The 16860-nt window shown below is 46.7% G+C and overlaps 1 protein-coding gene across 11 annotated transcripts in view; it reads right to left on the reverse strand.

Moving 5' to 3' along the window:
• Window positions 1-3434: 3434 nt before the first annotated feature.
• Window positions 3435-16860, reverse strand: part of RIN2 (Ras and Rab interactor 2) — a 65425-nt gene continuing 51999 nt past the window's right edge. For 10 of the 11 annotated variants that reach the window (XM_042038882.1, XM_042038883.1, XM_042038887.1 and 7 more), the window contains 4 exons: window positions 11175-11480; window positions 8141-8272; window positions 7404-7567; window positions 3435-4422 (listed from right to left, as the gene is read on the reverse strand). In XM_042038882.1, coding sequence (XP_041894816.1) covers window positions 4105-4422; window positions 7404-7567; window positions 8141-8272; window positions 11175-11480 — 920 coding nt within the window. In that variant the 3' untranslated portion in view covers window positions 3435-4104. Of the gene's footprint in view, window positions 4423-6416; window positions 6893-7403; window positions 7568-8140; window positions 8273-11174; window positions 11481-16860 lie in introns of those variants that run through there. The other variant, XM_042038892.1, reaches the window with a different exon arrangement.

A 16860-nucleotide genomic window follows, 5' to 3' on the forward strand; every position in this document is an offset into this window, starting at 1 on the left:
GCTTCTTATATTCCTGTATGCGACAGAGTAGAGAGAGAGGGCTGGCTTATATCAAAATGAATTTACATCTAAATCAGTAGCATTTGTCTATAGCTGTAAAAATGAAGAACTTGACAGGTTTGGGGATTCCACACTGTCATACACACATCCCTCCCCGTGGATTTTCTGGCAGTTTTGGGCCCCTCTGGGGGAGGACAGCCAGCACTGGCCCCCCTCATTCCCCACTCACCTGCTCCTCCACTGCATCTTGGCTCTCCCTGCGACATTGGGGGGCCCCAAGTGACATTCAGAGCCCCCGAGTCTCCACCCCCTCCCCCAGCCTTTTTTCCTCATCCCCAAAGAATGCACAAAACGAGACAAACTGCCCTGGACGGCAGCACGGCACATTAATAAAGCCATTTCCATGCAAACATCCCCCAGAAAGGGGCTCGGCAGGCACAGCCAAGGGGGGCAGCCCCCAGAAGGCTCGGAGCTCCTCCCCAGCTCCGCTGTCCCGGGCTGGCACGGGGGCAGCGCGCCCCACGACGCTGCCGCGGCTCCCGCTCAGGCTCCGCTCCGCTCCTGGGCTCGGGGCAGGGGCAGGAGCTGTCCCATCCCTTCCCTACCGCGCCGCTGCTGCCCCCGCGAGGCCGCGGCTCCGGGATCCCAACCTGCGCTCACGGACACATCGAGCGCTGCGGTGGGAGCATGGGGGAGAGACCAGGAGAGGCAGAAAGAGGGAGCGGGAGCAGAGGGGACATAGGAGAAAAAGGAAGAGCGGGCTGCAGGATGAAACTGAAAAAAACCCCCACCTGCGATGGGCAGCACGACAGAGAGGGATTAAAAAAGAACAGCGGCAGGGGACGGGACAGAAGGATCCCGTGAGAAACAACGGCACAGGGAGCACGACGGATCCACCGAGAAGAAAAAGGAACAGCAGTGAGGCATGGAGAAGGACAGAGAAAGACGGAGCGGTAAACACACAGCAAAGACAGAGGGATAATACAGAGACAGAGAGGGAAACAAGGATGGAGGGAGGAAATGAGCGCGGCACGGGGGCGTGCGGGGAAGACGGGCAAGGCGCAGCAGAGGGATGGGGAAAGAGAGGGATGGGCAGCAGGACAGGGGGCTCCCAAGAGAAGGGTACCGTGAGGGAGAGGGAGCGAGCGCCGATGCAGACAGGGACAGGCAAAAGGACAGCGAGAGGGACAAAGAAATACAGTCACGCTGCAGCACAAAGGAAAAAGGAGAGCAAGAAAGAAGGAAAGAGAAAGATGCGGGCGGCGAGGGAGACACAGAGAGACAGAACAGGGAGAGGGATTGAGCAGAATTTATTAAATAAAGGTCAGTATGGATTTCTTAAAAGAACACCAGGACATCCCTATCACGGAACTCTGCTGTCTGCTTCAACTTCACAGCTGTCGGGGAACATTTCTCCCCCCTCTCCTCTCTGCGGTGTTTATTAAATAAAGATTGAGTATTTATTTCTTAAAAGAAAAACAAGAGAGAGTGAAGCAGTGAAAGGGAATGGCATGGGGAGCACACAGGACAAGAAAGCAACACAAAAGACACACTGGACAGAGAGAAGAAAAGAGGTGCAAAGTTGGATGGAAGGGTGAAAGAAAATCAGGAACAAACGCCAGGACTTTAATTAGAGAGGGTGGCTGACGAACCTGCCAGTAAAGCAGCGGCTCGAACAGAAGCTGCTGCTGTCACGGCTGGGCCCGGCACTCACTAATTAACATCTGTCTCCGGGCAGGGCCATGAAGGCCCTGCTGAAACAGGAGGGGAAAGCCGAGGGGATGATGCGCGCCGGGTTCGGCGCCGCTCAGCCCCAATCCCAGCCCGTGGCGCCAGTGAACGCACCCCGATCTCCGAACCTTCTCTCAGGGAAATTCCACCTTCGCCCCTTCTCTTCCCCTCCCGGGGTCTCCGTGGGCCCAGAACAAACACCATGAGAGGTTTCTCTGTTGCAGGTTCTTTGGAAATCCTACACTGACTTTGAGCAAGAGGAGTAGAAGACAAGCAGGAAACTTTACTGCCAACCAACATCAAACCCCTCGCACCGGAGAAGAACGAACAGCTCGTTTTTACGTGTCCAAATTCCTTCAATTTTCAGCATCATCTGTTTCCCGGCACTGTGAGAACTGCTGGGCACAGCACCACGAGTGAAATGCTCTCGTGTTCAGAAGGCACAACTGCAGAGAACAGACAGCAAAGCCGTCTCGAGGCAATTTGGGCACACAAAACCCCCCTTTTTGCACCCTGAGCTTTCTGTTGTCACACCTGAAATTCCGAGTTTCTCCGTACTCTGCCCCAGTGCTTCCCTCTCCTGTCAGCTCCGCTGTTGTATGAAAAGGGATGAATTTTCTTTAGCCCTGGATGTCAGCCTTAATGATACAAGAAGTGGTTCAGCAGGCAAGAAGCCTGCCAGCTGCTTCCATGACTGCTCAGGCCAAGGATGCCAGCTTGGTGAGAGAGCTGCCACGTCCCTCCTTTGCTCACAGCTTGTAGTGGGACAAGCAGCACAAAACCCAGCAGATCAGAGCCACCCGTACATGCAACTTTCCTGTGTGAACCATTCAAAACAAAAAGCATCCCCCAAAACCCACAGCACACAACATCCCAAATTAACACCCAGTATCACAGCCTATGGTTCCGTGCAACACTCACCCTTTACAAAGTGAGACACAGACCCGTGCCAGGGGTCTCAGGTACACAGCAAACCGACACCATGGGCCCATCCCCGTGAGTACAACACCCCTTTGCAGGCACCTGCCTCGTGTCACACCGCTCCCAGTGGGCCGGGGAGAACCCCCCCGGCCCTGCCTGCCCTGGCTGGGGTGCAGAGGGTCCCCCACGCCCTCGTCTGCCTGGGACAAACCCACGGAACCCGTGCGTTCAACACCGGCCGGTCTCGGCACACGCAGGACTCGCTTTTCCCTCTCGCCACCGAGGGACGCAGTGCCATGAAATGCTGCAGCACCTTCTGCAGGCCAAGAAACACCTGGATGCTGGATACAAACTGTACAGAACAGTGCTCTCCTTCACATTCCTGGCATCTTTAATCCTCTGCTGACACAAATAGTCCATGGGATAGGTGCTGCCAAACCCCTCTGCAAACCTACACTGCTGCTTACATGGAACTTCCTTACCGACCTCCTTCACCACCTCCTGCCAGGAGCCTGAAGCAGCAGACTGATGGATTTCAATCCTAAATCAGGTTCTCTACATCCTTTCTCGGCCCCTTCTCTACAACTTTTTCCTTCAATTTGCTCTTCCAGCCTGCTGGTTCTGTCTAAAACAATGCACATAAGCAGTAATACAGATAACAATACATCAAGTTCAGATAAAGGCACTGAAATCAGTAGTTCTGATATTACAACCTTCTTACAGATAACAGAAGTTTCCTAAGAACTCTCCTGGAAGAGGGAAAGAAGAGAAACCACACAGACTTTTAAGGCAATACTCTAAAACCAGCAAGAGATTTATTCTTGTATATTAAATGTTAAAAATCACATGCATAATTATAGAATACTTTATAGTTAAAAAAATATTTCCAAAACCAACCCTGACAGTTTACCTGCAACTGCTATAAAATATCTATTTTATATATATATATAAACATGATGATTTTCTGTAATCAAAAAAAATTAGAAAAGGATGCAATCATCCAGGTAATGCTGAGTGAACTGATGCCCTGCATCGGACAGCCTTGTCAAACTCCTGCTGGCAGAACTGAGCTCACCCCGGCCAGTTCACAGAAATGCTCGTCTTGCACACAGATTCAAATCAGAGTGACGTCTGTGGAAACGCCGAGTGTAAGGAAATCGGTTTTGGCACATTACAGCAAAGACCTCTGAGGGGCCACATGCTGCAAAGGAGCCCGTGGTACAAGAAATGCAGCCTCGTGGGCTGTCTCCTCAGACATGCTGGTGGAATATTCTGCATAGCAGGTCACGTGCACAGTGTGCCTGAGCTTTGTAAGCATTGCTAGAAATGTCAGCGCGTGTTTTACCAGGCACTTATGGTTTAAGACATGTTTTAGCTCCTAAGGAAGGTAGCCAAGGAAGATGTTTGTAACAATTAACAAGGAACAGACATTAAAATGACAAGTTGCTGGTTTTAAGAAGCTGAGTCGTTGCTGTTCTGGAAGATGGCCCCGTATGGGTCACTGTTAATGCGCTTGTAGACAAAGTGAAAGACCTGGGGCTGCGGACGGCTGTGCAACTCCGCCTTGATCTTCTGAGGGTACGTATCCTCTGTCAGTTGTTGCCAGGTGTCATCAACAAAAAGAAACAGGCTGTATTCTTCTGGATTTGCCACTTTAAACTTCTCAGCACAAAGCTGACATACGTCTTCGGTAGTGATATACGGCCTTACTAGCAAAGTCTTTCCCGTACAGCCACTGGTAACTTCTTGGAATGCAACACGAAGGTAGTTCTGTGGAGCAAGAAAGCAGACATCAGGAACTCAAAAAACCCTCATCCTCTGAAAAGTCAGCAACAAAAAGCAAGCCTCTCTCTGCTCCAGCTGTGAAGCACACCCTGGTGATTCCTGTACATTACAGCCAGCCCGCGAGCTGCAGCCTGCTGTCTAAGCCTGGCCTAACCCAGCTTCACAGGACAGCATTTCACTTTTTTTAGAGGGTTGCAGAAAGAAAATTTACTGTGCATCATTCGAGTAAATCCGTGTGATCTTGAGGCAAAAGCTGGATCTTTTCTCCTGTAGAAACTGACACACACCCCCAACTCTGTTAACACGGATACATTCTAACTATGCCCCACAGGGAAATGCAGTTTCGCCTGCTTTCCGTTCGTTTGTTTGCTTGTTTTAAAAGAAAAAATAGCTGGAATTAAAATACTAAACTGCAGTAAGATTCAAGGAGGTGGAAAAATTACAGTGAAAAAGAGCTGTTTATTGACTGAGCTGGTACCTACGTACGGTTCATCTGCTGAATAAACTAAGCATGTTAAATCCCAATGGTAGAAGTTCACATTTCACAGAAACAAGCTGTTAGAAGCTATGACTGAGAAGAACGTTCCACTGACTGAAGTTCCAAAGAGTTCTCTTGTCTAATAAAGTATTTCTTGATACCAGGCAGACTGAAACACTGAAGCTCTGCAACAGGATTTTAAAAATCTGGACTGAACCCGACTGATTAGTACTAATCCATTTTTGTTACCTGGTTTGAAGAACTTGTAGGAAAAAAACATTCCTAGAAAAGGCAGAACACACTAGTTTTAATTTTTAAGACCTGTTTTGAAATGCACATGCTTTTTGATGGATGGGATTGCTGGAAGGAAAGGCTGAAGTTTTTTACAAATGCCCGTAACTCATAGTCTAAGTATCAAAACTATTTCCACAGTATCAGAAAGCTGTATTTAATCATCATCAAAATACAGGGGTTTTTGCTTTTCCTTCCATGTGGGGAAGGTGGAAAGAGCCTCCAGGGCCCAAAAGCTGGCAAGGCTGTGAGACTGCAGCACAGAAATGCCATGACCACACCCTGCTTCCCTGGGACAAAGACGACTGGAGCTACAGGTGTGTTCCATGCTGGCTCTAGGGAAGGTGCTCCATTTCAGGACCGCAAGACTCAGAGAGAGAAGAGAGAGAACTGGCATTCTGAGCAGACAGCAAAATGCTTGCATTTGTGCCAAGCACATCCTGGGAGTGGTGGGATCTACTGATTCGAGGTTTTTTTGAAAGAGGCAACAGCAGGAGAAGCACGGGACACACTCAGTGACAGCTCTTCTTCCCTGCCCCCCTGCACCTTCCTGTATCCAACCGAACATTGAGCCTGGACCAAGTTCATTTGCAGAGAAAGAGAAGATGGAACTTCATACAAGATCCTGCAGAAGGAATCTGCCAGCAGTGTGCCCAGGTGGCCAAGAAGGCCAATGGCACCTGGCCTGTATCAGGAATGGTGTGGCCAGCAGGACCAGGGAAGTCATTCTTCCCCTGTACTCGGCACTGGTGAGGCCGCACCTCGAGTGCTGTGTCCAGTTCTGGGCCTCTCAATTTAGGAAGGATGTTGAGATGCTCAGATGTGTCCAGAGGAGGCCAACAAGGCTGGTGAAGGGCCTGGAACAGAAGCCCTCTGAAGAATGGCTGAGCGACCCGGGGTTGTTCAGCCTGGAGAAATTGAGGCTCAGGGGAGACCTTATCACTCTACAAATCCCTGAAAGGAGGTTGTAGCCGGGGAGTTGGGGGGTGGGGGTCGGTCTCTTCTCTCGGGCAACCACTGACAGAATGAGAGGACACGGTCTTAAGCTGTGCCAGGGGAAGTTTAGGTTAGACATCAGGAAAAAATTCTTCACTGAGAGAGGGACTGGGCACTGGAATCGTCTGCCCAGGGAGGGGGCGGAGTCACTGTTCCTGGATGTGTTTAAAAAAAGCTTGGACGTGGCACTCGGTGCCATGGTCTGGTTGATAAGGAGGTGTTAGGTCAAAGGTTGGACTTGATGATCTCAAAGGTCTTTTCCAACCTAGTTCATTCTGTGATTCTGTGACTCTTCTGTCATTTTGTCACCCAGCAGAAATACAAGGTGCTGGATGCTCCTATGCAAAGTGCAGGGTTTTGCCAGAAAGAACAAAGACTCCAGTTGCTTGAATATGACACCTAACTACAGGTCAGCAGAACAGAACATGGATCCCAGGGAGATGGACGGGCTTTGGGCACTGGCCAGGCACTGGAATTGCTCGTAATCGCTTCTCCTCTTCCTAACTGTAGAGGACTGAACACCAAGGAGTAAATCCTTTCTTCTCAATTCCAACATCCTCCTTCTTTCAGCCCACAAATGGCTGCATCTGAACAGTCAGTCCAAAGCAGATGAACGAGACGCAGGCCTGGTTTTAGAAGATGAAGTAATAATGACTGTTGTTATTCTCCAGTTGAAGGCACTGCCCTGCTCTGGAAGAGCAGAACAAAATGCAGGGGACAAAACAAAACACAAACAAACATGAAGACATCCATATTACAGAACTCTGCTGCCTGCTTAAACTTCAAAACTGTTGGGGAACATTTCTCCCATCTCTCCTCCCTGCCACCTGCTTTATGTCACCACTGGCTACTGGGGAGTTGTGCTGATTTATGCCCCTGGAAATCTGGATTTGATCTTTTGAACAGTAAGTGCACAAAAAAGCTGAATCTAAGATACAATTCAGTTTTTCCTCACTCTACAGGATTGAAAAGGGAAAGGAAAGAAAGCTCTATTATTTAGTGTTTTCTTCAGACTGGCATAATGAAACTGTTTGATAAAAAGTGCGAAGACTTCAAAACAGAGGCAAATTTGCCAGCCCTAATCTCAGCACTGATTCACTCCACCTGTGGCCCCAAGGGAGTTTGCTACAAATCATACCTCTCAAATGGCAATTTCCAACAACACAATCACCCCATTTTCTATTTCAGCCCTGAGCTCTACCTGAAAATCATCAACTGAAGGTATTGTCCTGTTCGTTGTCCTCCTCTTGTGCCACTGCCGGAGAGTATCTCGGGCCTCTGAGCTGAGCAGTTGGGCGGCTTGTTCTTCCTGGAAGTTCTTGATCAGTGAAAGTGCTCCATAAGCACTTGTCAAATAATAGCCTCCTGTGAAGGACAGCAAGGGAAGAACGTCTCAGAGTGGTCTCAGTCACAGGTACAGACCGTTTTCTTTGAGATGTATAAATACATCCAGAGAGGCACCCAGACACACACACGGATATACAGAAAGTCCCTTTATTCTATGGCCAAAATATTTACACACAAAATGAAAACAGCTCATGAAAACAGCCTGCAAAACGCTGGAGGGTGTATTCTCAGCCACTGAGACGCATTCAGTGGTTGCATGTGCTCCATATGATACGGCGGTGCCTACGGCTGGGTCCACTCATGCTGAGGAAAGCCGATTCCTTAAATGACTCCTGTCTCTCCTTTACTCCCACGTGTTTATTCCTCTACTCTTGGAACACCAGCTTTATTCTAAACAATTATCTAACAGTGTTTTGTTTTCTTCCCAAGCTTCAGAGGTGGATGAAATAAACATGGCTGCTTAAACAAAGTAAAACACAATCTGCCAGTGTTCATCAGCATCAAAGCAACTGCTGTTAGTGGCAATAAAGCAACAACTGAGTGTGAGATTTGTACTCTGGAATCACACAAACAAGTAAAAAAATTGATTACCTTCTCCATGCAGCAAGGATGGATCCAGCAACTCCATCATGTATTCGATTTCAGTATCCAGCTCCAACATATCACACTGGGCTAGCACATATGTCAACACAGGCAGGAAGTCATCAGCTCCATACAGCCTCCCTGGGTTGAAGGGAATGCAGGCAGTGAGAGACAAACCACACTTTTTCACCAGTTCCCGTGTTTGAAAGGAAAGCACTCTTTTGTGCCTTCTCGAGCCTGCATGTCTGTGTTACTCCAGAACCTCCTGGAGTCACCAACGTGCAGCAAAGAGAACGTCGCCTGACACTCACTGCTCGGGAGACCGGCTCAATCCTGTCCTTCCAACAAGCACGAATCTTACGATGCACGCCTTGAGGCATGCAAGGGAAATTTAGAGAGTGGGCTCACCTTGGCACCAGCTCAACCGGTGAACTGGTGGAAAGGCTGCCATGCCAGACACCTGCACCGCTCTCATTGCCTGAGAGATGATGGATAGGCATTTTCTTTATACATCCAGGGATAACATCCACCTTCTGGAAGCATCCAGACACCAACACCAGTCTCTGAGTATGAATCCCACAGCAGAGAAGCCCAAGTATAAAAGCCTATTAGATTTGACAAGGAAATTCAACTCATTTCCTTGACAGAATAGTCAAAAACACGAGTGAGCAATGGCTCCTGCACCTGAAGGGAGCCTACAAGAAAGATGAGGAGAGACTGTAAGGGCCTGGAGTGACAGTGACCCACAAAGACCGTGCTGTACCAGGCCCATCCATGGTCCTGGCACTTTTCCTGCATTTTGATTTTCTGTTCAGAAGTCACTATGTGGCCAAATCTCTGGGTCTGGCTAAATGGTGTTTAGTGCAGAACTGATGTGATGGTCACTCGGAATCGCCCAGAGCAGGAGCCAACTTGCAACTCTGGTGAAACTCAAGTGACACCAGCTGAAGCACACACCCCAGCTAACACACTTACCTGGCTGGGAGTATGTGGCAAAGCAGATACTCAAACAGCTGCTGGCTCAATGACATGTTAAACAAACTTTACATGACAAAACAAGACAGCCCAATGAGCATTTGCAGCATCTTAGCCCAGGTCTCCCAGTGCAGCACTTAACCAGCAGCAGCCTCTCAGTATTTTCCTTCTGCATGTTGGAAACACCTTACTCAATGCAATAACACAGTATTGTGAGAGGAGTTTACAGAACTTCAGGCCAAGATTCCTATATCCATTTTTAAAATGCAGAATTTTGAAATGCAATAGGTAAGCTGGGTAGGAGCTCAGTCCTAAATCTTGTAAAAGTACCTGGGGGGCTTTAAAAGCCACGAGCTTTCACCATTCATCTCAGATCTCCAAAGAAAGTAGGTGTCTTGATCTGCACCAGACCCAGCTGCACATGCAATGCTTCCTTAGAAAGACAACTGCCAAGCACCTGCAGCAGCTTATACACTCTTAGGGGGAAAAAAATCTCCCACTGCCACAGCTCTGCTACACCCTAGCTTGCTGAGTTCCACAGCAGTGCAAGAGAGAATGTCAGAGTTTCACCTATAAATTCACACCATCCAGAACAGCATTTTGGACCACTGACTGCTCAGCAGGTCTTGACTGGTCTGTAGTGCCATTTCAGTATTCAGATTTCAAAGGCACTTTTGGATTCTTGCTACAGTGCAGAAACAGATGTCATTTCTGTTCCAAAAGCATGACAAAAAGTGTCCAAACGAGAATCTTCAGTGGCACAGCAAGCCAAAAATATTGGATTAGAGGCTGCTTTCCTCCACCCATTAAGAAGGAACTCTTGTAGTTGTCATATTGCATACACGCTATTGAATTACTATAGCTAAATATAGGGTGTTGCCTCTATTACAATTTGCAGAAAAATACTCATTTAGAATCAGTGTTAAATTCAAGGCTCACAGGACAGCCTTTCTGCCAGGCAATTTCAAAAGCCTACAGAATTAAGGAAAGCTGCTCTTTTTCAGCTGCTTCACATCTGTAGGATGCTCTGCCTGGAAAACAATGCCCCGTTTTTCAACGCTATCAGTGGTGAACTATGAAGTGGCGTCACACTGCTTTTGGTGTGGAATTATGCTAAACCCAGTCTGATTCATCAACCCCGAAGTTAAACATCCTGACTGATCCTAAGCTGAGGCAAAGATGTGGCAGATAGGGTAAAGTATCCTTATCTGAAAGCGTTAGGCTGACACAGCTGGCATGGAGACATCTGACTGACAATCAATCACTTCATACTCCGCAAGTCCAGTCCCACTTTCGAACGGCAGGATCTTCTAACATATCCTTTCCTGGAGTGTGTGTGAAGACTCCTCCCTTGGGTGTGAACACCCCTCACGGCCACTCCTGGAGGCTGAGCAAAAGAGATTTGCCCCCCCTGGTCGCTGGTCTCTGGAAGTAACAGCAGTCTCTACTCAGCAATTGCTTTGGGGTTTTTTGCTAGCTTTAATATAATTGCTTTATTATAATTGCTTTGATACAGTGCGTTATACTACACTAGACTATACTAGTAGTTTTTACTTCTATGCTGTGTAGTAAATTATTCAGATTAAGATCTTTTTTGTCTGATCATTTAGCATAATAAATAATTTATTTTTAATTTAACTACATCTGGTTTGCCATCCTTAATCCTGTAGGACAAAGTTGTACAAAGGTTCAATCATACCTCTGTAATTCTTTGGCTTTAAACCATTGACAAAGTCTGGGCTAAGACTGACTCCAGCTGCACCCAGCCGCCTCTCTGAGAAGGAGTTTAGAGAGCAAGAGGGTCCTTCTTGCATCTCGTGACTCCATGGGAGGGCTTCTCTAATTCACTTTGTCTGAAGCTCCCACTCCACCCATGACAACGAGTTTTTAAGATGTGCGGCCAGATAGATCAGAGACAGCGGGAAAGAAGGAGAGAGGAAGAATTCCTCTCAAAAGGACAAGGAGAGGCTACGAGAGCTTCAGCTGCAGAATGAGATGGTCTGATTGCTCTAAAAGACAACACCAGGTATGAAATACCAGTGAGCCTGAACTGCAGGAAGCACCGTACCTGAGTTATTCTCCATAACAGTGTAAATCAATTTGCAAACTCTCAGCAGCAGCATGACTTTCTTTTCAGGTGAATACATCTTCTGCATAGTCATGAACTTGACTTTAATCTTTTCAACGTCCACAAAGTCTGGTGTGGGAACAAACACGCCCAGTTCCTGAGGATTCCTCTGCCGCACCAGCTGCAGGTTTTCCTTCAGTTGTTTCCAGGAACCATCCGTGGTATGAAACTCTTTCAACATCGCTTCAATGTGACCCTTCAACGGCTTCAGAATGCACTTATGCATGGCCTTCTCCAGCACAACATCTGCAACAGGAAAACACAAATCCAGCTGACTTCCCCCTCTAAAGCAGAGCCAGCATTAATATAACCATTCCCTAAAGAGAGCCTGCAGAGCAAAACCTACTTTCTACGGCCCATTTATTACACAAGCTGAGTTTCCAGATGTTTGTGTTAACAGAAAAACAAGAGGCAGAGTAGAATCTGTATTCCATTGTCATTTATGGCAATGTGGTAAATAAATAAAACCACACCCACACAGACAGACTAGGGATAGTTTAAAAAAAAAAAAAAAAAAGCCACGGGTCTATTTAAGTTTTTCTTTTGTTGGTCGGAAGTCTGCAAGTTTTATTTTACTTTGAGTTTAGACTTTAACTCCCAAACTTAACGTAAAACACAGTGAAAATCATAATTTTTGTCTGCTTTGGCATTAAAGCCTATCCTTCTTGTATAGTTTCCATTGGAAACTATAACTCAACGAAGACTTCCTGAAACTTGGCTCAACTTTGTCAGGATCTTTATGAAACTCGACAGATTACAGGCTTTAAACTATAAATGAAAACCAAGCTGTGTTTTTCCAGCATCAGATTTCATCACACAAGCTTATATACAGCTTTGTCATCAAGTTTGAAGTTCTTTGGCAATAGTGTGCACATGGCACAGTAACCGCTAACTTCAGGGCTTATTTTTAATTCTTGTTCTACTCCAGTTTTTCTTTAACCATCATTCTCCATTTTCAAAGTATGGACTGTGTCAACAGAGAAAGCTCTTTGCTAAACATTTTCTCAGCAAACCTTTACTTCAAAAGTTGATTTCCTTTCCCAGCATCCTTATGGCAACACAGCTTACATTAGTTATTAGATTACATCGATTATTTGTACCATGGTGGGGAGCATGGTGGGGAATGTTCCTCTGCCATCCCCGCAGGAGAGTGGGGCAGGACCAGAGCCTAGAGCAGGCAGAGGAGCACAAGGACTGGGAGCACACAGAGGAGAGGCTGTGCCACTGCCAGATCACACGTTCACACAAATTAGCAGTGCACATTCCTGCTAGTAGCGGTGACTCATTAATGTTTCATTAAACCTCATGCCTGTCCCAGGCTCTTTGCCTGTACTTCTGTGTTTTTCGTAGACTATAGCCTCTTTCTTTTCCCCCTACTCTCCCTTCTCTTTTTTAAATCACACACTATTTCTAAGGCTTGGGATTTACACCCACACCCACACACTCTCCAAACAAGCGCTATTCTGTTTTCTTGCTTTTTGTGCTTTCATTTATCCTATCCTTGTGTCCAGCCCTTTTGCCTTTTGGGTCTCCGTACCTCTCTTTCCCACATAAACACACCCTTCACACACTCCACATATGGTGCCTTGACTTCATATGTAGCATTTTTTCTGCGCTTGTCAGTGAAGGCACCAGTAAAGGCATGAGCAGTCTGAGACATGTTCTTGGTGGCCTCTCACACAGCGGCCGGGCCTGGATCCAGCCTCCCACCAGACCAGAGCCATCAATTACACATTAGCGGGTGGTCAAAGGCCTGATCCTTATCTATTGTACTTGGCAGAGCCACACAATCGCCACCAAACCGGCCAGGTAAATAGAAGCATCACCCTCCTGCACAGGGACAGAAACTGCCTCTCCCTGCCATCAAAGCAATCCTCAGGGCTCCCGGGGCAGAAACAATTGCAGAAACAATTTTCCACCAAGAAAAACGCACAGGTCTCACCCACAGGTGCGCTGGCCAGCTAAATTTCTAGAGAGTACAAATCGTTCCTTGTCATCTTTACTGATGACTATTTTTTTTTTTTTTTTGACAATTCAGCTTACTTTACTTCTACAACCTGGTTTTTTAAAATAGGAAAAACACCGACTGCTTCGCCTGTAAGAGGAACACCTCTGCAGTGTGCATTCCAACCACTTGGTCTTGTTTATTAAAGCAGCTGGCGCTGCTAAATGTCGTACAAAGTGCGAGAGCTCTATCCCCGTGAAAGCTGAACTCCCACAGGCTTCCACTGGAAGTTCTGCACATGAATACTGAGCATGAGCCATCCTTCACCTCAATAAAGAGGGGTCATCACCACGTTTGCTCACAGGAGCCTCGGAAAACTCAGTATGTTTCTGTATGTGACTGATTCTCTACAGGAATAGGAAGCAGAAGCAGCGCCTCCCCAGAAGCTAAAGGAACTGGATGCTGCTGGGAGAGAAAATTCCTCCCCAGAGCCCCAGTCCTTGGCTGGGGCCAGGCTCGTTGTCTGTAGGTGGGAAGTGGAAGGCTCAGGGCTTCTGCCCTCAACCCTTTGAAAGGTAGTGCCGCTTCCACAGATGAACCACGCAGGTTTTTACAGCTGTGCAAGATGGCAAGGAGGTTTCTCTCACGTTTGCAATTTGTCACAGGCTCCAGAAGCAGTGCCTGGAAATTGCTTTGAAATTTGCTCGATCACGTTCCACAATTTCCATGGAAACCTGAAATCATTTTGAAGCAGCACAGAGGAAGGGATCACATAACTCATGTGGCTGTGCTCAAAGCTCCACACAGGCACAACAAAACAAACAAAAAGCCACGAGAAACAAAAATCCACCAAACCACACACAAAGAACCCCCCAAAACAACACACAACCTTTTTTTCTCCCTTATGAATTCTTGGCACAGACATAAGAACCACTGAGTTCTGCCCTCAAATGAAAAAGTGGCAGAATCTAACAAGCTGGTGAGGCTAACAGCAGCAAGATTGATGAGGGCTGGACTGTTTTGTTAATGGTCAACAGTAATACCCATATGTGTCCTAATAAATACAAAGCTTATAAAGATTTTATATTATTATTAAAGCCTGGAAGGACAGCACTTCTTGTGATCGAAGTCTTAGAACAATATTCAGTGTCACGGCACCTACAAGCATGTTTGGGGTGAGACCATCCAACTAGTGGCCCTTTCTTCAGCAACTGCTGCTTGTGGCCACTTTCAATAAAAGTGTTTCTGGATACGACCCCAATTACCAACCAACTCTCAGCCGGCAGCGGTTTTTCACTGTTTGACTTCTAAGGGCCACAGAAAAGTATACAAGTGTTTCCCAGGCAAATCAGCATCTAAGTTGTGAATTGAGGTCTGATTCTTTACCTTAACATCTCTGCATATTTCTAAGACCCAAATCAGCAACAAAAATTCTGTTTACTTCAGATGCATGTTTTCAAATACCCTCCCAGGATGCTTACCACTCCAAAACCAAAACAGATACTCTGGAGATAATTTTTTTTTTTAACTGAATACAATTTGAGCTGAACACTGTGTATTGTTCCTGAAATGATGCTTATAATTAGCCTGTAGCCTCAAAATGGGAACTGGAAGTGCTTTGATAAATGAATTGTAAAGGCCAGCCAGCTAGTTTCGTTGTGACTCGTGGAAACACATCTGTATCCTGTGCTGACATGCTATTTTTGTTTTGCTGCCAACCACACAAGTCTGCATCTAGACAGGACAACATATTAGTCATGGCCAGTGTCCTTACACAGCCTCCTTACAACCCGCACTTCCTCAAACTGCAGGCACACTCTCACCTTTTCCAGGCTCTCAGTTTCCCTGCTACCTACCAACTATTGTTGCCCCACTGAGATGATGCCCCACTGTCAGATTCCAGTCCCTGGATTTATACAGAAGCCCTACTTACCATGGCCAAACCATTCATCAGGAAAATCAGGGGTCAGTAGGAGACTGAGTGAGCCTGAGAACCACCACAAAAAGGCACAGTCCTGCACAAGTCACACTGCCTGGGAGCTGAAAGCAGAAAGTTGCTCCGGAATACCACAGCATGTACATGCATGACACCTGGCTAACACTGCATTTGCTTTGTTCTGCATTTTCCTAATACCTTGTAAAGTTTGTTGACTGGCACGACCAACACGGATCTACTTGAAGATAGCTCATGTCAGGATGGCCAAGCATCCATTTCTTGGTGGGTGTCTACACTGTCACATGACTCGTCCACGGTGCAGACATGGGAATCTCCTCCACAGGAGCAACACTTGAAAGTAAGACCTCACACAACCCACATTCCTTGATGATCAGCACAACCCTGAAGACAGAGGTAGGACCGAGGTGGTTGACGTACGGGCAGTGGTGGCAGACTTAGCACCTAGGGATGAAAGGTAAGCCTCTCCTCATTTGACCTACATAAAGCACACCAAAGAATCACACAACTACCTGTGCTAGGTGTGTTCTGCTTTAAACATCTGTGGGTTACTTAAAACTCATGCCATAGCTGTGTGGTAAACACTTGTCTTCTCCTAAAGTAGCAGTAAAGAAAAGAAGCAGGGAATAAGTCACAAAGTAAATCCAAGGGGTGGCCAGAAAAAGAACCTGGTCCTCTGCCCCTGCTCAGTGCTTTTACCACTGCTTCCTACTTGCCCTATCCCGCCACTCTTGTGGTGAAAGGAGGTGCACTGAGGGACATGTTTGTCAGCGTAAACTCAACTTGAAAAGATGCTACAATGAAGGACAGGACACCAGAACAAATGTACAAGCACCTAAAAAGTAACACAGTGCAAAAACCAGCTGGCATGGGTTTTTCAAGCAGAAATAGTGACATACCATTCTAATTCCTTTAGGAGGATAATTGGATTAGTAAAGAAGAGGGGATCTGGGTGGGCTGCCGCTTAACCTCTTTAAGACCCACAGGCTTAATTCTGTGCACCTTCCATATAAACAAACAAGGGAAATACTGTCTTATAACCATAAGCAGGGTGCATGAACAGGTACATAAAATACAGCACTGAGAACCCAATTATCCATGCTTGACTGTCAAACAAGACGGACTTTGGAAAAGAGGTACCATGTGGGTCAGTCCTGGCCTTCAGTTAATTAGTATTTCCAGCTCTGTCTGCCTGCAACTCCTCTGTACAGACCCAAGGCCCTGCAACAAGGCATGGACTGCCAGTAAGGCGCCAACACATTCTCTCCAAGCTTCTTTTAACATCCAGCATTCGAATATCCCTTGCATATCAGAAATACCAGAACAAGTAACAGACACTATTGTTCAGGTACGTTCCCACATGATCGGTCAGTACCTTACTGACAAATGGTTTAAACCAGTCATTTCTTGGTTCAGGGCCAGATTCGGGCACTGAGACTGAAGTTGTTCAGATGTTAGATCCCACTTGGCGAAGTGACAACATTCGACTTGACTCCTTTCTGTTCAAAGCCAGGAAAAGATAAAAAGACAAACAAAAACTCCCAAACATTTGCTGATTAAGCAGCTGTGGACTATCAGGGTCTCCTCTGCTCTGACCAGTTGAGGTCCTTATTCTGTGGATACAAATTGAGGTGCGGATGTCTTTTAAAAAAATAAATTGCATTCATCCATAAAACAATAAAGAGCCACGTGCCTTACTCTTGATTCTGTCCCAACGCCTGGAGTCC

The sequence above is a fragment of the Corvus kubaryi genome, unplaced genomic scaffold, assembly GCF_017639235.1.
Source record: "Corvus kubaryi isolate FWS band 111438036 unplaced genomic scaffold, C.kubaryi_AGA036_p1.0 37393, whole genome shotgun sequence".
In the NCBI taxonomy this organism is placed as follows: domain Eukaryota; kingdom Metazoa; phylum Chordata; class Aves; order Passeriformes; family Corvidae; genus Corvus; species Corvus kubaryi.